The following is a 23,547-nucleotide window of genomic DNA, read 5'->3' as shown; positions in this document are numbered from 1 at the left end:
ATTATCCTTGTCGGGCAGGGTTTGGAAGCGGTTCAAGTGCGTGACTCCCGGTAACTTTCCTGAGAAGCTGACCTTTAGAGCGGCTCAGGTAAGTAGTAGTATGATATACTTCTATTTTCAATACATTTATGATGCTAGATTATTATTTTGATTATATATATTCTATTCTCGTAAAGTGCGACCAGCAGCCACGGGGAACACATCTATGCGGATACTATGTTTGCGAGACCATTCACACGTTTACCTCTCAGCACAAGGATCACAGATTCGACGTAAGCAATGAACATTCACACCTCTATTTTTACCCGTCATTCTTTGTTATCATGCTTGATATTCATATTCATATCCTCTTCTTATATAGTACACGGCCATGAGGACGAAGGTCCTACCAGAGCAACGCGCGATTGCTGTTGCAGAGGAGCTTGCGACCTTTCTGAGGACGGAAGCTATAGATGACAAAGGACGATTTAGTGTAGCTAGGGGCCATTACTGATGTTCGTCCATGTAATCGAATAGACGGGCTCTAGTCCCGATAATTCAGATCTCCATATAATTGTATATATATGCTCACTTGTAAGATAAGTTAATCTTATATATATATATATGCATAATTATTTCTATTTAAATTATATGAAAACTAATTCCCGAACACCAAACGAGGCATCACGTTAATCTCCCGAACACCTAAACCCTAAAACCCAAAAATAATTTCATTAGAAAAAACCCAAAAATAAGCAAAATCTGAAAACTCTTTAGTCCCGTTCCATGTAACGAACTGGGACTAAAGGTCCTGCCCCTGGGGCGCTACGAGACGCCCACGTGGAACACCTTTAGTCCCGGCTTGTAACAGGGCCGGGACTAAAGGTTAGGAATTTAGTCCCGCCCCTTTAGTCCCGGTTTGTGAACCGGGACTAAAGCCCCTTACGGGCCGGGGCTAAAGGCCCCGTCCCCACTAGTGGGTGTTGGCATTATTTTCTCTTTCTTTTCTTTTTGGGCGTGGATGTGTTGTTTTGGCCCAGCAGTGATTTCATGTTGTATGATGTGGTTGCTATATATATATAGCGGGGTGAAAGCCTATTTCGAGAAGAAATGACAAGGCTTGGGATGGTCTTGGAGAGGCTGACAAGATCGAGGTGTTCCGGCGAGGGGTTCATTGTCGCACAGCTCCGTCCATTGTGCGACCATGGAAGGGTCCTCTTCCAAAGGTACGTCTCACAGTCCTTACTCTTGCTGACTTCATCGAAACATGGTAAATAGTGCAACATCGCGGGAAGAATGGGCGGTTGTTGTCAATTGTGGCCGCCGCTATCGTCGACTGATCCGGGGAAGAAGATCGAGGCGGCCAGACGTTGCCGATTGGAAGTGTTGCTAGGCTCAGATGGGCCAAGGGGGGCCATATGCGATCCGAATACAACTTAGTATGTGGCTCAGGTTGTATCGGATTAAACCAGACCCTCTGAACCCGTCGGTACACAGCCAGACTTGATTCTCCATTGATCGAACAAGAAAAACTACTCATGTGTCGTGCATGAGATCACAGAGGATGTACCTAGGGTTTGGCAGCGGCCGTGCTCCGAGTTCACTTGATATATGTTATGACATCAACTTGCGGATTTCGGTGACCTTGGGGATCTATGCATAGGGGTTGATTGCACGTTTTCATAGTATATTCTCCGATAGATATCTTGGGGTTTTCCTTGAAGTTCTTTGTGTTGGATTGAATATGATAGATCCGAAATTGTTTGATACATGTCACATAATTTATACATAGATACTTAAGGTGACAATGAAGTATCTGTTGGAATTATGCCCTAGAGGCAATAATAAACATAGTTATTATTATAATTCCTGTATCAAGATAATCGTTTATTATCCATGCTATAATTGTATTGAATGAAGACTCATTTACATCTGTGGATACATAGACAAAACACCGTCCCTAGCAAGCCTCTAGTTGGCTAGCCAGTTGATCAAAGATAGTCAGTGTCTTCTGATTATGAACAAGGTGTTGTTGCTTGATAACTGGATCACGTCATTAGGAGAATCACGTGATGGACTAGACCCAAACTAATAGACACAGCATGTTGATCTTGTCATTTTGTTGCTACTGTTTTCTGCGTGTCAAGTATTTATTCCTATGACCATGAGATCATATAACTCACTGACACCGGAGGAATGCTTTGTGTCTATCAAACGTCGCAACGTAACTGGGTGACTATAAAGATGCTCTACAGGTATCTTCAAAGGTGTTAGTTGAGTTAGTATGGATCAAGACTGGGATTTGTCACTCCGTGTGACGGAGAGGTATCTCGGGGCCCACTCAGTAATACAACATCACACACAAGCCTTGCAAGCAATGTAACTTAGTGTAAGTTGCGGGATCTTGTATTACGGAACGAGTAAAGAGACTTGCCGGTAAACGAGATTGAAATAGGTATACGGATACTGACGATCGAATCTCGGGCAAGTAACATACCGAAGGACAAAGGGAATGACATACGGGATTATATGAATCCTTGGCACTGAGGTTCAAACGATAAGATCTTCGTAGAATATGTAGGATCCAATATGGGCATCCAGGTCCCGCTATTGGATATTGACCGAGGAGTCTCTCGGGTCATGTCTACATAGTTCTCGAACCCGTAGGGTCTGCACACTTAAGGTTCGACGTTGTTTTATGCGTATTTGAGTTATATGGTTGGTTACCGAATGTTGTTCGGAGTCCCGGATGAGATCACGGACGTCACGAGGGTTTCCGGAATAGTCCGGAAACGAAGATTGATATATAGGATGACCTCATTTGATTACCGGAAGGTTTTCGGAGTTACCGGGAATGTACCGGGAATGACGAATGGGTTCCGGGAGTTCACCGGGGGTGGCAACCCACCCCGGGGAAGCCCATAGGCCTTGAGGGTGGCACACCAGCCCTTAGTGGGCTGGTGGGACAGCCCAAAAGGGCCCTATGCGCCAAGAAGAAAAAATCAAGAGAAAAGAAAAAAAAAGGAGGAGGTGGGAAGGAAGGGAAGGACTCCCTCCCACCAAACCAAGTCCAACTCGGTTTGGGGGGGGGGAGTCCTCCCCCCTTGGACTCGGCCGACCCCCTTGGGGCTCCTTGAGCCCCAAGGCAAGGTCCCCTCCCTCCCACCTATATATACGGAGGTATTGGGGCTGATTTGAGACGACTTTTCCACGGCAGCCCGACCACATACCTCCACGGTTTTTCCTCTAGATCGCGTTTCTGCGGAGCTCGGGCGGAGCCCTGCTGAGACAAGGTCATCACCAACCTCCGGAGCGCCGTCACGCTGCCGGAGAACTCTTCTACCTCTCCGTCTCTCTTGCTGGATCAAGAAGGCCGAGATCATCGTCGAGCTGTACGTGTGCTGAACGCGGAGGTGTCGTCCGTTCGGTACTAGATCGTGGGACTGATCGCGGGATTGTTCGCGGGGCGGATCGAGGGACGTGAGGACGTTCCACTACATCAACCGCGTTCTCTAACGCTTCTGCTGTACGGTCTACAAGGGTACGTAGATCACTCATCCCCTCTCGTAGATGGACATCACCATGATAGGTCTTCGTGCGCGTAGGAAAATTTTTGTTTCCCATGCGACGTTCCCCAACAGTATCTAGGTGACATTAGGGTTTATTGATATGTATCATGGGTGCTATTCTACTACTGAGAATGAAGGAATGTGGGTACAAATCTTGAGGAACAAGTACCTACAGTCTGAGACACTAGCCCAGATTTCTGTCAGACTGAATGACTCATCTTTTTGGAAGGGGTTAATGAAGGTGAAGGTAGCCTTCTTCCGGTGAAAATTTTGGTTGGCAATGGTACAACGACAAGATTTTGGGAGGACACATGGCTTGGGGATACGCCTATAGATTTACAATATCCTACACTATATAATATTATGCAGCGTAAGGAGGACTATGTTGCCGTAGTATTACAGTCGGTACCTCTTAATATCAAATTCAGGAGATCTCTAGTGGGAGAACGCTGGAATTCCTGGCTGGACTTGGTGAGACAATTAATGGATGTTCAGTTATCTGACCAGTCAGATAATATTCACTGGAAGCTAACCACGAATGTTTCTTTTTCGGTGAAGTCGATGTACATGGATCTAATTAACTCTAGCCCTATTTCGAGATCATTGCATATTTAAAAGATTAAAATGTCACTTAGCATTAAAAAAATCATGTGGTTTGTACACAAATGAGTAGTACTTATCAGAGATAATTTGATTAAAAGAAGATGGGTAGGCAGTTCTATATGTTGCTATTGTGATCAATATAAAACTACAAGACACCTTTTTCTTGATTGTCCACTAGCAAAAAAATTATGGCGCGATGTTCATATTGCCTTTAATATTGACCCACCAATGAGCATTAATAGGCTATTTGGGACGTGGCTCAGTGAAGTAGACGTAACTATAGCAAACCATATCTGGATTGGAATAAGTGCATTTTGAGCAATATGAAACACTAGAAATGATATGATTTTTAATGGCAAGAATTTCAATAATTGTTTGCAGGTTATCTACAAAGTCACGCCTTTGATCTGTATGTGGTCATTATTCACTCATGCGGACTTCAGAAAGCTCATGACTATTGGATGTAACCGGTGGGAGACGGTAGCATGGGCTATCTTCGTCCGATTTGGATGACGAGCTAATAATAGGCTAGGTGTATAGGCATTGTAGACTACTCTTGGTTTTATCTATTTTCGCGCGAACGGGAACATTTGGTTCTTAGGTGTATATACATCCTATATGCAAAAAAATATAGTAATTTAACAAAAAGTAAAAAATTCTAAAAAAATTTGACCTTCTATTGTACTTGTAAGAAAAATTCCACAAAAAAATTTAAATGTTGACTTCTTTTTAAAAAAGACTATTTTTTGGTCAAAATAGTGTGAATAGTGACTTATAATAGCAAATAAATTTTATTTTTTTGCCCAGAAGTCAATGTCAATTTTTTTCGTGAACTTTTTTATACTGGTGCAAAACAAAGTCAACTTTAATCAAAAATATTTTTAAACTATTTTAACGTTTTATTTAATTATTAAAAAAAATCTCCACATAAGGTGCATATACAACCAGGAACCAAAGTGTATTTTTCTTTTCACGCTTGCTTTTATGCTCATTTTATGAGCTTACTGTGGATCTATGACTTCATTCTTAAACTTATTTAATAATATAGTTGCATGCATCCATCGATGCATAGGACGACGGCTCAGTTCCTTCTTTTCTAAAAACACATAAACATATAATATATTTATATATATTCCCAGCCTCATATGTACTAGTACAAATTATATAAGTTCATACATAAACAATACGCAGTCACTCTGATAACGCGAGAACAAACATATATATACCATACAAGAAAAATATGTAATCTTGGCCATAAAAAGTGAATCGATATGTCAGTCTTTCTTGAGGATTCTAACCCCCTTCCAGCGAGACTCCATGCGTCTGGAGGCATGGTTCTGCGCATACACACCAAACTTGAAGTAATGCGAGTCCCCGCCACGTCCATGGACGTGCAGCTTCTGCTTGCCGTCGATGTACACGGTCAGCGTCGACGCCCTGACGTCGTGGACCACGTTAAGCCGGAACCACCTGTCATAGACGTCGTCCTCGACGAGCTGCCGGTCGTAGTACCGCAGCGCGCCGTCGTAGACGTGCAGCATGAGGGTGGTGGCCGTCTCGCCGGCGCCGAACACCTGCATGATGGACACCCCGTTCGTGCCCGAGGGAACGTAGCCATGGCCCTCAAACTGCCACACGCCGGAGCTGTAGTCGTATCCCTGCAGGTAGAAGAAGGGAACAGCAAAAACATTTCGTCAATAAGATCCACCGATCGTACCCAAAATACATAACGAGTAGTAGTAGTAGTAGTAATAATAGACATACTTCCATCCTGATCTCAGTTCTTGGGCTGGTATGGCTCTGGCGGGCATGGGGTTTGTCAGAGGAGAGCACCCACAGCTTCCGCACGGTGCCGTCGAAACTGTACCGGGCGCCGCTTGCCTCGTCGAACGGCCGCTGCAGCGCGAAGTTGCTCTCGTCGAGGCTCACCGCCGTGAACCCGTTCGTCGGGTCAGCGGTTTTGGGTGCCCGAGCACTCCTCGCCGCAATGAATGACGACGACGCCATGAAGATGAGCAGAGACACACTAATCCAAGAGAGACCACGAGGAGCCATGCGTGTATACGCGCGTTGTTCTCCACGTACGTGTACGTAGATAGATGGCTTGTGATGAACTGCAACTAGACGAGCTCTCTGCGGCATATATGTAGTGTTCTTGGCTTTCCTGCAATGTTAGATAATACTCTTGATGCTTACACTGAGAGAACTTGTTGGACTAAGTGATCATTAATTAATTAGTGCAAGTAAATATAGTTCTTGGAGTATCCTTGATGCCTACACTGAGAGGACTTGGCGGACTAAGTGATCACTAATTAATTAGTGTACCGTATAAGGTCCATTTTAATGCGCTATGATGTACTCCTACAAGGCTACAAGGTAAGATTGATGGCTCTGCTGCTTTGCTATTTTGAAGGAGCTGTTTTCTCTATGTTGTGACGGTCTTACACTTTGTTGGGTGCTCCGTTGTGTGCTTGTTTCCGAGCCTTGGAATTACATCCCCGGTTGAATCTGATCGCCAATGCCTTGGAGTTACATCCCCGATTGAATCTGATCGCCAACGCTATCCTGAAAAAATAAAAGGCAAACTTAATCAAGCTTTCTGCGGTTTATATAGTTTTTTGGGAGTTTTCTAACATACCCTCACTTTGGAGAAACTGCAAGCTTAAATAAATAAATCTTCAGCTGTTGTTTTTTTGGGCTGACGGAACCTGAAATTTTAGAAGCTTTGGCTTGTAGAGAGGCTTCGGTTTTGGGGCATGATCTTCACCTGGGAAAGCTTCAAGTAGCAACTGACTGTCTGAGAGTCGTCAAGGAGATCAGGTCCGATAGAACTTTGGTGGTCATTGCATGATTATTAGAGAGATTAGATCTTTATTTCTTATTTTTTGGCTTGTACTTTTAGCCATGAGCAGCGTAGCAGGAGCAATGGTGAGGCTGATAGATTGGCTAAGATGGCATCTTCTCTTGATCTTTTTTTTTTTGGCAGGGCATCTTCTTTTGATCTGGGACGCCATGTGTGGCTGGTGGAGCCTCCACAACATTTATGTATTCCCTCGAACATTGAGATGTAATAAAGCTGTGCAGTTTTTTCTCAAAAAAAAAGGTATAATTTGTGAAATGTCTATATTACCCATTGTACTCCTAGATTTTTATTAGGAGGGGTGTACGGAAGCAGGGCTCATGTTTGTTCTCGCCTTATCAGAGTGAGTGACTGCGTATTGTTTATGTATGGACTTAAATGTGTGTGTATGTTATTTGTTTGTGGTAGAGCATATTTATCCTTTCATGACCCAATGATATATTAGATGTGAACATGATATTCGTATAGAACGCCTACATAATTAGCATGTGCATAGATTTTTTTTCTAGAGGTTGAACCTAAGGCCTATGTATCATTGTGATGCACACAACTATTTATTTATTATAAATAGAGTACAAAACAGATACAATCACGACCGAATCATTCCAAGATATGAAACAAACACTTGTGACTAAGTCGAAATTTTCCGTGGCAACGCCTAAGGAAGGGACAGACGTCCTCGTCGCCCCGTCCGAACGGAGACGACCTTTTATCCCAATTGTCGAGACCAACCAATTAAGACCAGAACAGGAGCAAGTAGACAAAATCTTCAACAAGGTAAAGACGCAAGTTAGTCGCTGTTGAGCCCGACTAATAGAAGTCAGGACAAGAGTTCGCTTCGAACATGGATTGGTGTTCCAAATCAACATCTTGAAGATGGGTCTTTTGATAGTTGCATCCGTCGGTACTCAACTTCAGGCCGTCCTAGCATATTGGTCGGATAGCCTCCCACCTGACAACACCGCCACAACTGACACGGGACGACTATCTCGGTGTGGAATTGACCCCTCCCACTTCACACCAACGTGATTCACATTGATATGTCATAAGCTTCTAGTATTTTGGAAACATGTACTGTTGTCTATTATTGGTGTGACTGATAAAACAGATCGTTGATTTGGATAATTTGTGAATTGTTGAACCAAGTGATAGATGAGTAGAACTATGGCTCATTGTTATTTGATACAGGGTACATGGCTATATATAATGGTACAAACCGACTTAGACTACGTATTACAAACCAACTTAGACTAGGAAACTTGTGATCCAAGGAATAGTCTAACATCCCCCCGCAGTATCAACGAGAGGCTCGACGACGTTGAGAGTGAAACAGATGCCCTAAAATGGCGTAGTAGCAAGTCCTTTGGTGAAGATGTCAGCAAATTGAGCCGTAGTAGGAACATGAAGCACCCAAACTTGTCCAAGAGTCACCTTCTCACGAACAAAGTGAATATCAATCTCAATGTGTTTGGTTCATCGATACTGAACAGGATTCCCACACATGTAAACAGCTGAAATATTATCACAATATACAATAGTAGCCTGCTCAATCGTTCGATGCAGTTCTGAGAGCAACTCACGAAGCCAAATAGTATCAGCAACAGCATGTGCCATAGCACGGTACTTAGCTTCAGCGGACGAGCGGGAGACCGTAACATGTCTTTTCAAGGACCAAGAAATCAAATTGTTACAGAGAAAAACACAAAATCCGGATGTGGGTCGTCGAGTGTCTGGACAACCAGCCCAATCCGCATCAGAGTATGCGATGAGAGAATGAGGAGTGGACTTATTGATGTGAAGACCATGATTAAGAGTACCTTTCAAATACCTAAGAACATGTTTGACATGATTATAATGCGAAAGTTGTGGATCATGCATATAGACATTCTTGTTGAACAGCAAAGGAAATTTCAGGACGGGTGATAGTGAGATATTGGAGAGTCCCGGTTAAACTACAATACAGAGTAGGATCATGGAAAGGTTCACCTTCAGCTGATAGTTTGAAACTGGTATCGACAGGAGTGCGAGATGACTAATAGTCAAGCATACCAGCACGATTAAGAAGATCAAGAGTATACTGACGTTGGTAAAGAAAAAGGCCAGAAGAATCATGAAGAACAGTAGTGCCCATAAAGTGATGAAGATACCAAGATCAGTCATAGAGATTTGAGAACGAAGAAGGGTAATAATGTGATATAAAAAGGTTTGAGAAGATGTTGTGAGAATGATATCATCTACATAGAGAAGGAGGTAGGCAGTTTGGGAATTGTGGTGGTACACAAAGAGAGAAGTGTCAGAAAGTGAAGAAGTGAAACCCGTTGTTTGTATGAAAGAAGAGAAACATTGAAACCAGGCTCATGGAGCTTGTTTGAGACCATAAAGAGATTTTTGAAGAAGACATACATGATTGGATAGGAAGGATTTTCAAAACTGAGAGGTTATTGACAATAGACGATCTCTTGAAGAGAACCATGGAGGAAAGCATTTTTTACATCTAGTTGATGGATGGGCCATGCGGAGGAGACAACAATGCTAAGAACAATATGAATAGTGTTGAGCTTGACAACAGGAGAGAATGTTTCATCATAATCAATGCCATATTTGTTGAGAGTGACCACGAGAGACCCAATGGGCTTTATAGCATGAGAGGCTCCCATCAGAGTGGAATTTTTGGCGAAAGACCCATTTGCGAGAAACGATATTTGTATTGGAAGGACAAGGAACTAACTGCAAAGTATTGTTTTGAATTAAAGCATCATATTCTTCTTGCATGGCAGCAGTCCAGTTTGGATCAAGAAGAGCAGTTTGGTAAGTTCTGGGGATGGAAGAGAGAGATGTGGTAGCATGCAGGTTGAGGCGACCTTTTGGCTGACGAAAACCTGATTTGGCACGAGTACGCATGTCATGAACATTGACAAGGGCGACTGTAGGAGCATCATGAGCTGGTAGGATGGAAACGGGGGTGTCTGGCATAGCAGAAGATGCGGATGGGGAAGAAGGAGTCGACGGTGGGTTGGGAACAATTTGTGGTGATGGTGGTGTGGTCGCGGGAGGCTTCTGGTCATGGTTGGGTTCGGCGCTCGAAGTAGCCGGGCGGCATTGACGGGGGTGGGATGAGTGGAGCCATATCCTAAACCCTAGGATCGATAACTGATACCATGATAGATGAATAGAACTATTGATTATTGATTATTTGGTACAAGGTACATGGCTATATATAATAGTACAAACCGACTTAGACTAGGTATTACAGACCGACTTCGACTAGAAAACTTGTGATCCAAGGAATAATCTAACACCAAGGGCTAGATTGGAATAAATCCGAGAATTTACTTGTGTATAAAAGATGGTCGATATGCGGTGAACGAGAAATCCAGGCGCGAAAGCCTCCTTTGCATTGGACTTGTTGGTTACAATTGTTCATTTTGCTCATGAGTAATCTTGTGTCCCAAGCTTGTGGAGAGACATGAAGTTTCGCTTGGACAGAGCAAGTAAAATATCTTGAGTATATATACTTCAGTTCTGTCTTGATGATTCTCGGAAGTGATGGCACGTATTAGTTGCTGTTGTTTCATTGTTCTACTAGTTGACGCATGGATGCTCAATAGATTCAGAAAATTACATCTTGTTTCCTTTTTCTTTTTTAGAAACAATTGCACCTTGTGTTTCTAAGTGCATGATCGGCAGAATTATTCGATTGATGTGGCTCCCGGCCTTTATACGTCCGTATATAAAAGATAAATAAACTAGAATCATATAAGGAAAATAATCCATGACCTGTATATATCAGTGTAAACATCCAGGAAACAGGAGCTACCCGTGATTTGCATGGTCCCTTTTCTAATCAATGAATGCTGTTTCGGATGCAAAACAACAAGTGGGGTTGTTGCGCAGTTGGCTAGTGCGTAGGTCTCATAGCTATATCCTGAGATCGACAGTTCTAACCTCTCTCTCCCACAAAAAAACTGACCTTGTCATGATGAATCGCTCTTTGACAACTTGGGTCGTCATATTTCCACCTGATTCTTTAGGTGTGATCAGAGCAAGCCTGAACCTGGCCACTTTTTTGTTACTCTTCGTTTTTCCGCTTTTTCTTTATTAATGACGGCGCAAATTTAACGATCTGCTACACTTGCTTATTTCAAAATCATCTCATCTTGTTTCCGACAGGTCGTTGGCTTACCTCGTCTTGTTTCTAACAGTGACAGGTAGTTGGTTTACTGACTCTAAGCTTGTGCGGCATACATACTTGCCAATTTGTGAAGCTCCACTGTGAACTTGGCGCTCTCTCTCTCTCTCTCTCTCTCTCTCTCTGTGTAAAGACACTGAACACCTTTGGGGTTCCGTCATGATGCCAGTACCTGTAGTGCAGTCAGTTCTTTCTAAACCAACTAAAAAGGTATTCTAATTGGTTTCATACTTATTTTCGTGCTCCTTATTTCTTTCCGGGCTGTTCATTTCGGAAAATGAGTGTGTTTTTGCTGTCGGCTTTCCTGAAACGTTTTATCAGTAGTGAAAGAATTACATATTGAGAAAGTATGTTTTTTATAAACTAATCCATGTGTATACTTATGGTTTTCATCCTAAACATAAAATATCTAAACATTTGATGAAATATCTAACCATAGTTATGCAAGTCATGACTTTTACACTCAGCGATGGGAGAAATATTGTGAGACTCATGGTAGTATATTGCAGTAAAATAAGCACTCCAACATTACAACAGCGATGCATGCATTGCATCCTAACAACAGAACTTTTAAAAAAAAATTAGGCAAAAAAATTGCCTCATTCATTAATTAAGAAGGAGTTAGAAGAAGCTTTTAGCAATGTTACATGCCCCCCCCCCCCCCAACACACACACACACACGGGCGCGAAGGGGAGCCACCCCAAGCATGGGCCACTACTCTCCCAGCAAAATTACACCCAAACATTGCGTGTCAATTATCCACAACCTCGCCTCTTGCTTGGACCCTGACCGAGAAGCGACACTTGAAGAAGAGGTGTTCAATGGACGCATGCGCTCTCCTACAGAGCGGGCAGAGCCCGCAATTTGAGCCAACCGGACGGAGCTCCATATCCTATCTTGAATGGCGAGCCAGGCAAAAAAATAACTCTCAGGGGCGGCTAGGCTTTCCGTACAGGCTAGGCTTTCCGTACAGGATTCCGTATAGGGTCAAGAAATGCACCCTATAAGCTGAAGACATGGAGTAGGTCTAATCCTCCATGTGCTTCCAATTGATCTCATCCCTGATCGCCTCACAAAGGTGAATCCCGCGAAGGGCAATCCACAATGTGATGAACTGGCGCAGGTGTTGTGTTAACAATAGTATACCCTATATTGCCACATAGTATTTTTCACTGTAATTATTCCATGCATGTATTACGTCAATATTTTGTTGCTGCAGTAACTTGCATGTCACATTGCAAACCAGAGAATTGTTAAGCACTAGAACTACTAAAAGTAAGTGAAGGGAAACCGCACATAGCAATGAAACTGCTACAAATTATTTCTTATTGCAGTGCTCTCTCAAAAGCGTGGAATTGGACCCGGGGAGCAATGGCATTAATTCAATGTGATACTTACTACTTCTCATGAAAAATCCTAGTGACAATAGTGGTCTAACTCCTAATAGTAACAATATAATATATTTTTTGAGTTGAGGGATTTCCAGGCATCAGCTAAGAGGAGTAATTTAGGAAGTAGAGGTGCCCTTAATTTCACGCGCGCGCGCACACACACACACAAATTCAATGTGATGCTTACTAGTTCCCCTAAAAAGTGGGAGAAAATAATTGAATGGATCCAAAAAGGGAACCTAACATTGATAGAGATGGACACTAATGGGTAGCCGTTCTCTTTTTTTGAGTGTGGGGTAGCTTTTTTCAAAGAGGACAATGCTAGCAAATAAAGTGAAGACGGGGTATGCCGTCTTCGCCATGATGCCAAAACACGGCACACGAGTATAAGATTGGGCATTGCAGGCGGTTTTCGTGCATGGGCGGACCCCAGTTCCTCATTCCACATCAAAGCCCGTGTCATTGATACTCTACCCGTCGTAGGTGTTTTTGGGAACCGCCTACACTGATAATCCACTGCAGGCGGTTTATGTTAAGAATCGCCTCCAATTGTCAAAGCAGCGCATGCGGTTTCTTATCACTAACTGCCTCGAATGCTCAAAGCATTGTCATAAATTTCCTCAATTAGGAAAGCAACCATGGTACTAGAACTCACAGAAACATGAAACTAAATCATACATACTAAAATTTATATAAAACAACATTATTGTTCAAATTGGCAGCATCACACGCAAAGAAAACAAAATTAAAAAATAGTTTAACATATGACAACATCTCAGACAAGTGCCATACATATACAACACAACATCCTAAGCCTCCAGTGTAACACCTGAAGCACTGATACCTCTACTAGTAGCTCCAGCAGCTCTAGGCCCTCCATCATCATCATCATCACAAAAACTACCACCTTCGTCATGTTCATCGGCGGAGTTACCATAATAATGGTCCTTGTGAGTCCATAGAATACTGGATTCTTGGGCCTTGGGTCGGAAACTTTGGTGGTCATCCTTAGTGTTACATCTATTTTTCCCTCGGTGACGGGGGGCTTGCTTCAGGTTGCCACCATGAAAATGTTCTGCCACCTTGAAGTCCCAATGATTTAGAAGATGATTGATAGCACATGCAACAGAAAAGGCAGGTGATAAAAGGGTGTTGTGGAAAGTGAACATGACCACATTGCACCATAATCCATTCCCCAACTCGATCTTTGTTGCATAAGTTGTAAGAACTATTTTGGGAGCACGATCATACAACTACAAAAGCAAATAAATAGCAGTTTCAAAATAAGTTGTACCTAAAAATGAAATAGCATATATATATATATATTTATTTATTTATTGCGCTGCAATGTGAAAATTGACACGCCAACAACTCTAAATTAGTTAAATGTACATAATACTATTAATAAAAAACAATTTTGTTGTTTTACTGTCTCCGCTAAGTTAGATAAATACCCACATCGGTTTTTGTATGTTTACCTTAAGAACCATCAAATAAATGGCCACATCAGTACAAAATTAGCATTGCCAACTATCTATTACCATGAAATGCTATCACTTAGCATCAAATATTTCTAAAAATACTACCAGTAATTAAAAAAATTACCAATTACCAACTATCATACTAGATAATAATTTTACCACTCTGCCTTCATCCTTAAGGCACTTGCTTCGAGAAGTTCCGTCACCAATCAACCCTATAGGCATTTTTTCCCTGATAGTACATATGCATGAAGTTGAAGATATAATTTAAAACTGGATAACTATAAATGATTAAATCACTCCTTATACCAATACTACTATATAGTGTACCAGTTTTGAACTCCCTTTGTGCGGAATATAGCAGAGTTTGTAGTGAGTAATGCATTATTTGAGTCACCTTGTGATTAGAGTATAGCATGTATTGATATCTGAGATTAAGAACTTCTGATCGGGTATATTTTCTCCAAGAATAAAACTGACTACGAGATAACTATTTTGTACCAAAGCTTTTTTAGATTGCATAGGAACCGTCCACTTTAGTGATGATTACTGAAATTAGGATAACGGTCCCAAAAGTCTTACATACAAACCAAACAGAATGGTTGAAATTTGTACATGTTATGTAGGTACCCACGTACTAGTAGCACAGAAAATTAATATATTTATTACTTTAGCCTTGTGAGTGTCGGCAACGAGGATGTTGTTGGGATCCAATGTTGCGCAATGAGAATCACAAAGATTTGATGGACACATTTATTCAAATAAAAAAGCACCAATAAGCAAATGCACAATGTAGCCTTAATCAAATGTCAAAAAATCCCACCTCTCACGGTTCTTTGAAGAAGGAACATTGAGAGAAAGAGAGAAAAGTGAAAAACAAGAGGAAAAGAAAAGGGCGGAAAATGAGAGAAGAGGGGAGGAGAACACGAGAGGAGAAGAGAGGGAAATGAAGCTCAGGTTGTGGAAGGAGTGGAAAGAGTGCGATATGTTTCTCCCCATGCCCTCTAACTCATCGGCTTCCTAATTTGGTTCCCCACCCTCGACCCCTCCGCTTCCCACTGTAGCCCCTCACCGCGTCGTTTGAAAATGGGGATGTGTTCGAGATACTCTAACCTTGGTCATTTGGGACAAGGTGGAGGCACGAGTCGCGGCGACGCACCATGACAACCACACGGGGTCGCATGCTACACCACGACCACATGCTAGTGAAGGAGAGACTTGGTGGCGCGAGATGTAACATCTTGCAGTATGAAGGCTATGGGTCGAGGAAAGAGGGCGGAGCTGAGTACGTACATGCTAAGTACTTCCAAGAGAAGAGGTTCCAAATTTACAACCGCCTCGAACAATTATTACAGGCGGTTCCAAATTTCCAATCGTCTCAACACCTGAAATAACAGTCATCGCTGGATTATTACAGACGGCTTTGCCACGTAGGGACATAACAACTTCCATGGCCCGTTGCTAATACTTATTTTGTACTAATGACATGTAATCAGTTCTTCCTTAACTAGCTAGAAAGGTATTCTATTCGGTTCCATAGTTATTTCTGAGTCTGTTATTTCTCTGCAACATGTTCATTTAGGAAAATCTTCACACGGGAGTGCATTTTCAGTGTCATTTTTTATGAAACTGGTTGTGGTGAGGGGTCAAGTTATAAGTTCTTCATAGCGAAAGAAGTAAATATTGGAACATAGATAAATTCATATGTATACTTATAGTTTTCAAGTATACAACCTAAACATAAAAAATAGACATTTGTAGAGATACCAGTAGTCCAAGTTTCAAAATATAACTTTGTCTTCGTGCAAGACTACGGTTGATCGACTAGGGAGCAACAGTATGAGACTCATGGCAATATATATATTGCAACGAAATCATGGAGTACTCCAACATTACAACGGGGATGCATGCATCCTGACAACTGTACGTACGTAACAAGAAAGAACTAAATTTGTGGCAACAATAGTACACCCTATATTGCCACACAGTACTTCTCACTGCAATATGTCCATGCATGTAGCAACCTGCACGTCATATTGCAAGGCTGGAGAATTATTAAGGACTAGTGCTAAAAGTAAGTGAAGGGAGACCGTACGTGGCAACGAAACTGCCACGGATTATTCGTCGTTGCAATAATACTGCCATTAGCAAGATCATCATTCTGCGACAAGAGTGGAGTTGGCGGCGATGGCCTCGGCGAAGACACCGTCGCAGCCGCCGCTCTGGCAACCTGCGCCGCAGTAGCCCGGGCCGATGCCACAGGATCCCCACTTGCTGCAGCAGTAGTTGTTGGTGCAAACTTTGCCGCCGGCGGCCTTGCCGCACGGCTTGTCGGTGCTGCAAGCACCGCCCTGGCAGCCCTCACCGCAGAACTCGGAGCCGAGGCCGCAGTAACCCCACTGGCTGCAGCAGAGGTTGTTGGGGCAAAGCTTGCCGCCGGCCTGGCTGCCGCACTTGATGTCGGCGCGGCAGGGGCCGCCCTGGCAGCCGGCGCCGCAGTACTCGGCGCCGAAGCCGCAGTAACCCCACTGGCTGCAGCAGTGGTTGTTAGGGCATGTCTTGCCGCCGGCCTGAGTGCCGCAGCGCTTGCTGGTGTAGCAGGCGCCGTTCTGGCAGCCCTTGCCGCAGTAGTCGCCGCCCATGCCGCAGTACCCGTACTGGCTGCAGCAGAGGTTGTTGGGGCACTCCATGTTGCTGCCCTGCTCGCCGCACCTCTGGGCGTGCGCCGTCGCCGCCGCGAAGGCGAGGACGGCGGCCGCGCCGAGCGCGAGGGCCCTGGTGCTCATCATCTTCATCCTTCTTGTTTTCTTGGTGCTGGTTGTGCACTCGTGTGTGTGTGTGTGTGTGTGTGGAGCAAGCAGGCGCTGATCCCCGCTTTATATAGGGGTTCCGGTTACAGTCACAGTTCGATGTGGCAGCTCGTCATGGACTGGGCGCAGACACGTGTTCACTCATCGTCAACGAAATTAAGCTGATCGAGGAGAGTGCTAATGCGTGCAATGTGATGCCAGATCCGTTTTTGATGGATGCGGCAGTACGGTACTGTCAGTGATTTGTACTCCTGCATGCTTACTGGCTGTTTAAATTTGTGCTTGCATGAGACATGCATGGAGCGGGAGCTAGTATTAGAGTAGACTTATTGCGACGTTCGGTGGCAGATATACCGGCCGGCGGGAGAGAGCGGCAGCGGCACGATCACCACACGAGTGGCCGGAGATCTTGCGTTTATTTATTAAGAAGCACGTGGAGGGTTGCGAGCTGTGGGGTGGGACACAGGTGCGCGTACAAGAGTGAGTGCCTTTTGTTTTCAAAACGGTTGTGCGTTGTTTTTCTTAGGCCCGGCACACTTGTCGCAGCCCATAGTGGATACATTTTGTTTCCAACCAATGGTGAGTTTTTTTTTTTTTTGCTTTTTTAGAAATCTCTCTTTGAGGAATTTGAATTCGTTTTTTTTAATAATGAGGGTTCGTATTCATCTTAAATCGTTCAACACATAACCAGTCATGCCCATTCAACGCTACGCAATGTCACCCGCAAAAGGAAAAGAAAAAACTGTACGCAATGTCGGAACTGTGAGTATCTCAGATGGTTAGGTTCCTTGTTGTGAAACCAGCCAACCAAGGTTTTTAAGTCCTAAATCGTGGCACTGGCGCATGGTTAGTGTTGATCGACCTCGTCGTTGTCCTCATCTTTTCTTGTGAACGGCCATGCCATCTGATCGATGAGAACGTTGTGTTTTGCATCCACTGTGCGATTGAGAGCACGTACAAGTACAATGGAAATGGTAGTGGCATCTCTCGCATCGGATATCGTGTTTTCTTTGCGATGAGAAGCTAGCTATAGGTTCTTTTAGCACATCCAACAACAACAAAAGAATAATCACTCCGTTCGGAATTAAACGACGCTGAAATGAATGTACGTAGTAGATGATAAAAGAGGTCAAATATACCCCTCCAAAGAAGAACACTGTATTAGCAAAGCCGATCATCCAGATGTTCTACTGAATTATCCGGAACAACGGCCGCTGCCTATTAAGGTGGTCATGGACCAACAGGCCAAGCAACATCTCCTCATCGTCGGATGAGGAATCGTCGGAGTCGCACACGAAAAAGAACTCGCCGGCATAGTCCATTTGTATCTTGAGGCAAACTATCGAACAACTTACGGGCGTTGACGACGAAGTTGACCGGCGACGACAGATTGGGGTCGGGGAAGCTGCGGTGGCCCGGCGGCGTTGCGGCCGACGGCGTGGGTAGGCGGTGGGGAGGTACGGGAGGATGCGTCGGAACTGGGTCGCGACGACGACGGGGCTGGGGGCGAGGCGAGGGCTAGCTGTCAGCGTTGTCGGTAGGGATGAAGAACGATCAATGTACCAACGACTAGCGGGCCAGGGAATGGAGAAAGCGCACGTCGTTCGCGTTCGTTCTGTGTCCGTGTTAATTCAAATCAGGCTCAAAATTAGGCCAAAAATGGGTCGACAAACGGATAAAAAATAAACGCGCGTCCGTTTGTGTCAACGCATTGGGTCGTTTTTTCTATCCGCACGGATTTAAACAAACGGCGACGGATGAAATGGACCATCCCATTAAAGTTGGTCTGAACGGCCATGCCATCTGGTCGATGAGAACGTTGTGCTTTGCATCCACCATGCGATTGAGAGCACGTACAAGTACAATGAAAATGGCAGTGGCATCTCTCGCATCGGATGTTCCTGTTTTTTTTTCGATGAGAAGCTAGCTATCGGTTCTTTTAGCACATCCAACAACAATAACAAAAACTACTCCCTCTGTTTGGAATTAACTGACGCTGAAATGAATGTACGTAGTAGCTAATAAAAGAGGTCAAATATAACCCCCCCCCACACACACACACAAAGAAGAAGAACATTGTATTAAAGCGGAGCATCCACATGTTCTACTGGAGTACCCGTTGAATGGCAGGAGTATTGTGGAATTCAAAGGTGTAGTTGATGGAGAACACTATGATCAATCTGACGAGCCATGCATCAAATATGAAATAGAAAAAAATAATCAACCTGTATCAAAGATCAAACAGCTCAACAGTAAACCGAGACTTGGTTAAGTCACAGTCGATTAAATTTTAGCAAACCCATAGAAAAAGAGAGCAAGACCAAGAATGTACGCATATATGTAAGATGCTCTCATAGCAACGAACTAACATATACCACCAACAGGAAATCACAAAACCCACTCAAAAAAAACCATTAACAGTCACCCGAGGGGCCAATCCAGCATACAAGCAATGGGGGCAGCTGCCCCACTCAATTTTCTTTGTCTTTGTAATATGCCAAGCTAAATAGTGATTCACCCTCACTTAGGGTGTGTTTGGTTTGAGGAACCAACTGTCATGAAATGTAATGGTTCCATTTCAGAGGAACGGGTCGGTTCCGTTCCTGTGTTCGGTTTGTGCAAAATAATAGAACAGGTCGGTTCCGTTCCAGTGTTTTGGTTTGGAAGAATGGAATGACCAAAAATCAAAATTTCGGCAGCATTTCGTTTGTATTTTGAAAAAACAACAACATAACAATATATGTATTGACAAGAACACAATTTTTAGCAATAATATCATCATCTAGCAAGTAATTTGGCACATCCAAAAGCAATCATCCATTACATGTCTTTGTTCAATACAATCCAAAGCAAAGTGCACTAGCCATACATGTTGTTCACATACCAAATATCCAAAAGCAACCAAATAACAGCGCATCCATACATGTCAAGTTCACATACTTGAGAACCATACAACCATGTCGAATTTAGAAGTTTTTCTTCACATACCTACTCACCCAAACAGATTTGCTGGTTTGGGAAAGTGTCATGAAGGCTTTTGCGATCTTCGAATTGTCAACAAGATGAGCATAGTAGTAGGCTAGTTGTTCTTCATCAAAAGCTTCCAACTTGCAGACCTAGCTCATCCCAAAGTTCATCAGGTATAGCATCATCATCCCCGGACTTCACAAGAGCATCAACCACAAGTTTGAACCCATAGTTGAGAGTGGTAACAAGTGGATCTTCAAGAACTTTCACTACCTTCGCCTTCTTTTTTGGTGGTCCTTTGGGGTGTTTGGACTCGCCAACATTGGGTGATGTGTTCACCTCACCATTGTCTTCATCGTCCGCATCAATAGAAAGTTGATCGTTCCCAGACCTAGCATTTATCCCAGTAGCCACGGTTGTCCCAAAAATGGTCTCCATGGCATGATAGTGTTCAATTGAGGTATTTAGGAAAGGGGCATCAGCTTTGTGTGTCTACAAAAAACGTGCAACTAATTAGCATAGTGTAGGCAGAAAATAGCATGATATGTGCCATAGGATTAGAAGCTTACCATGCAATGACCTGCATAGTGTTCTTCACTAAGCCTAATTGTGCAAGTATCTTCACCCCATAGAGCTCCACTTAAATTTTTCAAGCTGACTACCCTTCCCCAAATCTTCTTCGCTAAGCCTAATTATGAAGAACACAACAAGCTATAACAATGTCAACTTGCACCGGGAAAGAGAAGAAATGCTTGGCATCATCTAAAATTTTGAAACGCCTCTTGAGAGATCCAAAAGACCTCTCTACCGTCACCCGTAGAGATGAATGCCTAAGGTTGAACAACTCCATCTCATTTTGGACTGGCTTGTTGCCCCACTCATTTAAATGGTACCGCACACCACGAAAAGGTGGTAAGAACCCAGGCTTTGCTCCATAACGAGCATCAACTAGGTAGAACTTTCCTAAAAAAATGAAATAGTAATTGGTGACAATGGTTCTTGTAATGCAATAACAAATGGACAATTTTCTTACGCAACTTCTTACCAGGCGGTACTTGTAAGCCTCTCTCACGCGTTAATGCATCAGCTAAAACAGTAACATCATGTGCTGACCCTTCCCAACCAGCCAACACATATGTGAAGCGTAGATCAAAATCTACTGCTGCCATCACATTTTGAGTGGTGAAGGCCTTCCTACCCCGAAAAGCATGCTCCACATCTTTGGTAACACCTGCTCGCACATGTGTACCATCGATAGCTCCAATATAATCCTATATAATAAAAAGTATTAAATGGCATATCATATATCCTAGATAGCTAACGAATAGTTTCTGAATTTACCTTAAAATATGGGTCAAATCGATGATTTCTTGCAATTTTTGTGGGGGTCTCCAGTGATGGTGGCCTTATATAATCATTACGAAGCTCGCCTATGGCATGAAGAGCCTTTCTAAAATATATGCTTGTTGTGCCATATGATCTACAAAAGTTGGCTGAAATAATCCTATTCCAAAGGTTATGCCCAATTGTATGCAAAAACATCGCTAATTGTTGCTCCACGCTAAGATGTGGGCTATCTTCTAGCAACTTGCGATGCCTAAGTATGTCACACAAGTGAAAGAATGGAGCTCTTTCAAACTTAACATATTTTCACACAACACATCACTTTGCCAAAAAAATTGGTTCAGATAATCAAATCTGTTTCGATCTCTTTCAAGCATTGGGCCATATGTAACACGTGGCCTTCTCTTCCTTACTAAATCTCGAACAATAACTGCTATTGCAACTAGTGTGACACAAATAGCAGCTCCCCTAACCATCCTTTTTCTTTTGTTCATCTTCTTCGCCATCTACAATAAATTACACATCACCACATATTGCAAAGATGCAATGGACAGCAGCAATTTTACACAAATATGTATTGAAGAACAACAAGAGAGTACTGCTCAGGAGAGGAGGAGAAGTCGGTCGTCGTACCTTCAGGAGAGGAGGAGGAGCCGGTCTTCTATCCTGCAAATCAAGAAAAATGAGATGCATCAGATCCGATCTACAGAAGATGAGAACGAGGGAGGGAGGAAGAGGGTCGGCGGTGCAGTAGGGAGGGAGGTAGCCGGCCGGCGGTGCAGCAGCGAGGGAGGGAAAGGAACGACAGCGCAGCATGGCGGAGCAGCACTTCGAGGTTGACGGCGGCGCGACAGAGGGAGGGAGGGAGGAAGAGGGCCGGCGGCGCAGGGAATGCAGGAAGGAAGAGGGTCGACGGCGCAGGGAAGAAGGGAGGAAGATGCCGGCGGCGGAGGGAAGGGAGGGAGAGGCAGGCGGCGCACCCTGTGCTGCTGTGCAGGATGAGAGGAAGGAGGAGCCGCTCGATGGAGGAGAATGGTTCCGCGTGATCCCGTGAATTTGGTGGTATTGGCACCTTCCGGATCTGGATGGAATATTCCCAAAAGTGGAATGAGTGGGTTCTGTTCTGTTAATTCAAATCAGGCTCAAAATTAGGCCAAAAATGGGTCGACAAACGGATAAAAAATAAACGCGCGTCCGTTTGTGTCAACGCATTGGGTCGTTTTTTCTATCCGCACGGATTTAAACAAACGGCGACGGATGAAATGGACCATCCCATTGAAGTTGGTCTGAACGGCCATGCCATCTGGTCGATGAGAACGTTGTGCTTTGCATCCACCATGCGATTGAGAGCACGTACAAGTACAATGAAAATGGGAGTGGCATCTCTCGCATCGGATGTTCCTGTTTTTTTTTCGATGAGAAGCTAGCTATCGGTTCTTTTAGCACATCCAACAACAATAACAAAAACTACTCCCTCTGTTTGGAATTAACTGACGATGAAATGAATGTACGTAGTAGCTGATAAAAGAGGTCAAATATACCCCCCCCCCCACACACACACAGAAAGAAGAAGAACATTGTATTAAAGCGGAGCATCCACATGTTCTACTGGAGTACCCGTTGAATGGCAGGAGTATTGTGGAATTCAAAGGTGTAGTTGATGGAGAACACTATGATCAATCTGACGAGCCATGCATCGAATATGAAATAGAAAAAAATAATCAACCTGTATCAAAGATCAAACAGCTCAACAGTAAACCGAGACTTGGTTAAGTCACAGTCGATTAAATTTTAGCAAACCCATAGAAAAAGAGAGCAAGACCAAGAATGTACGCATATATGTAAGATGCTCTCATAGCAACGAACTAACATATACCACCAACAGGAAATCACAAAACCCACTCAAAAAAAACCATTAACAGTCACCCGACGGGCCAATCCAGCATACAAGCAATGGGGGCAGCTGCCCCACTCAATTTTCTTTGTCTTTGTAATATGCCAAGCTAAATAGTGATTCACCCTCACTTAGGGTGTGTTTGGTTTGAGGAACCAACTGTCATGAAATGTAATGGTTCCATTTCAGAGGAACGGGTCGGTTCCGTTCCTGTGTTCGGTTTGTGCAAAATAATAGAACAGGTCGGTTCCGTTCCAGTGTTTTGGTTTGGAAGAATGGAATGACCAAAAATCAAAATTTCGGCAGCATTTCGTTTGTATTTTGAAAAAACAACAACATAACAATATATGTATTGACAAGAACACAATTTTTAGCAATAATATCATCATCTAGCAAGTAATTTGGCACATCCAAAAGCAATCAGCCATTACATGTCTTTGTTCAATACAATCCAAAGCA

The 23,547-nt window shown here is 43.5% G+C and overlaps 2 protein-coding genes and 1 pseudogene across 2 annotated transcripts; all 3 read right to left on the bottom strand.

The window, feature by feature from the left end:
* Window positions 1-5,390: 5,390 nt before the first annotated feature.
* On the bottom strand, window positions 5,391-6,258 carry LOC123416769 (citrate-binding protein-like). The gene is made up of 2 exons (XM_045106816.1): window positions 5,916-6,258; window positions 5,391-5,809 (listed from the first exon to the last, which is right to left on the bottom strand). Exons 1-2 carry the CDS (start codon window positions 6,204-6,206, stop codon window positions 5,426-5,428), a joined length of 675 nt encoding a protein of 224 aa, XP_044962751.1. The 5' UTR covers window positions 6,207-6,258; the 3' UTR covers window positions 5,391-5,425.
* Window positions 6,259-15,934: 9,676 nt separating this feature from the next.
* LOC123416753 (root-specific lectin) lies at window positions 15,935-16,918 on the bottom strand. The gene has a single exon (XM_045106815.1). It carries the CDS (start codon window positions 16,866-16,868, stop codon window positions 16,230-16,232), a length of 639 nt encoding a protein of 212 aa, XP_044962750.1. The 5' UTR covers window positions 16,869-16,918; the 3' UTR covers window positions 15,935-16,229.
* A 2,931-nt stretch (window positions 16,919-19,849) lies between these two features.
* On the bottom strand, window positions 19,850-21,685 carry LOC123416737 (annotated as a pseudogene).
* Between the last annotated feature and the right edge of the window lie 1,862 nt (window positions 21,686-23,547).

The sequence above is a fragment of the Hordeum vulgare genome, chromosome 1H (assembly GCF_904849725.1).
Source record: "Hordeum vulgare subsp. vulgare chromosome 1H, MorexV3_pseudomolecules_assembly, whole genome shotgun sequence".
In the NCBI taxonomy this organism is placed as follows: Eukaryota; Viridiplantae; Streptophyta; class Magnoliopsida; order Poales; family Poaceae; genus Hordeum; species Hordeum vulgare.
The sequence above is the reverse complement of the archived record's forward strand: the minus strand, read 5'-3'. Positions and strand labels throughout refer to the sequence as shown.

Excerpts from the sequence above, each read along its gene's own strand:
- LOC123416769 (XM_045106816.1), bottom strand. The coding sequence starts at position 6,206 with ATGGCTCCTCGTGGTCTCTCTTGGATTAGTGTGTCTCTGCTCATCTTC. Across the intron at positions 5,810-5,915 it reads GAACTGAGATCAGGATGGAA|GGATACGACTACAGCTCCGG; the intron begins GTATGTCTATTA and ends TTCTACCTGCAG.
- LOC123416753 (XM_045106815.1), bottom strand. The coding sequence starts at position 16,868 with ATGAAGATGATGAGCACCAGGGCCCTCGCGCTCGGCGCGGCCGCCGTC.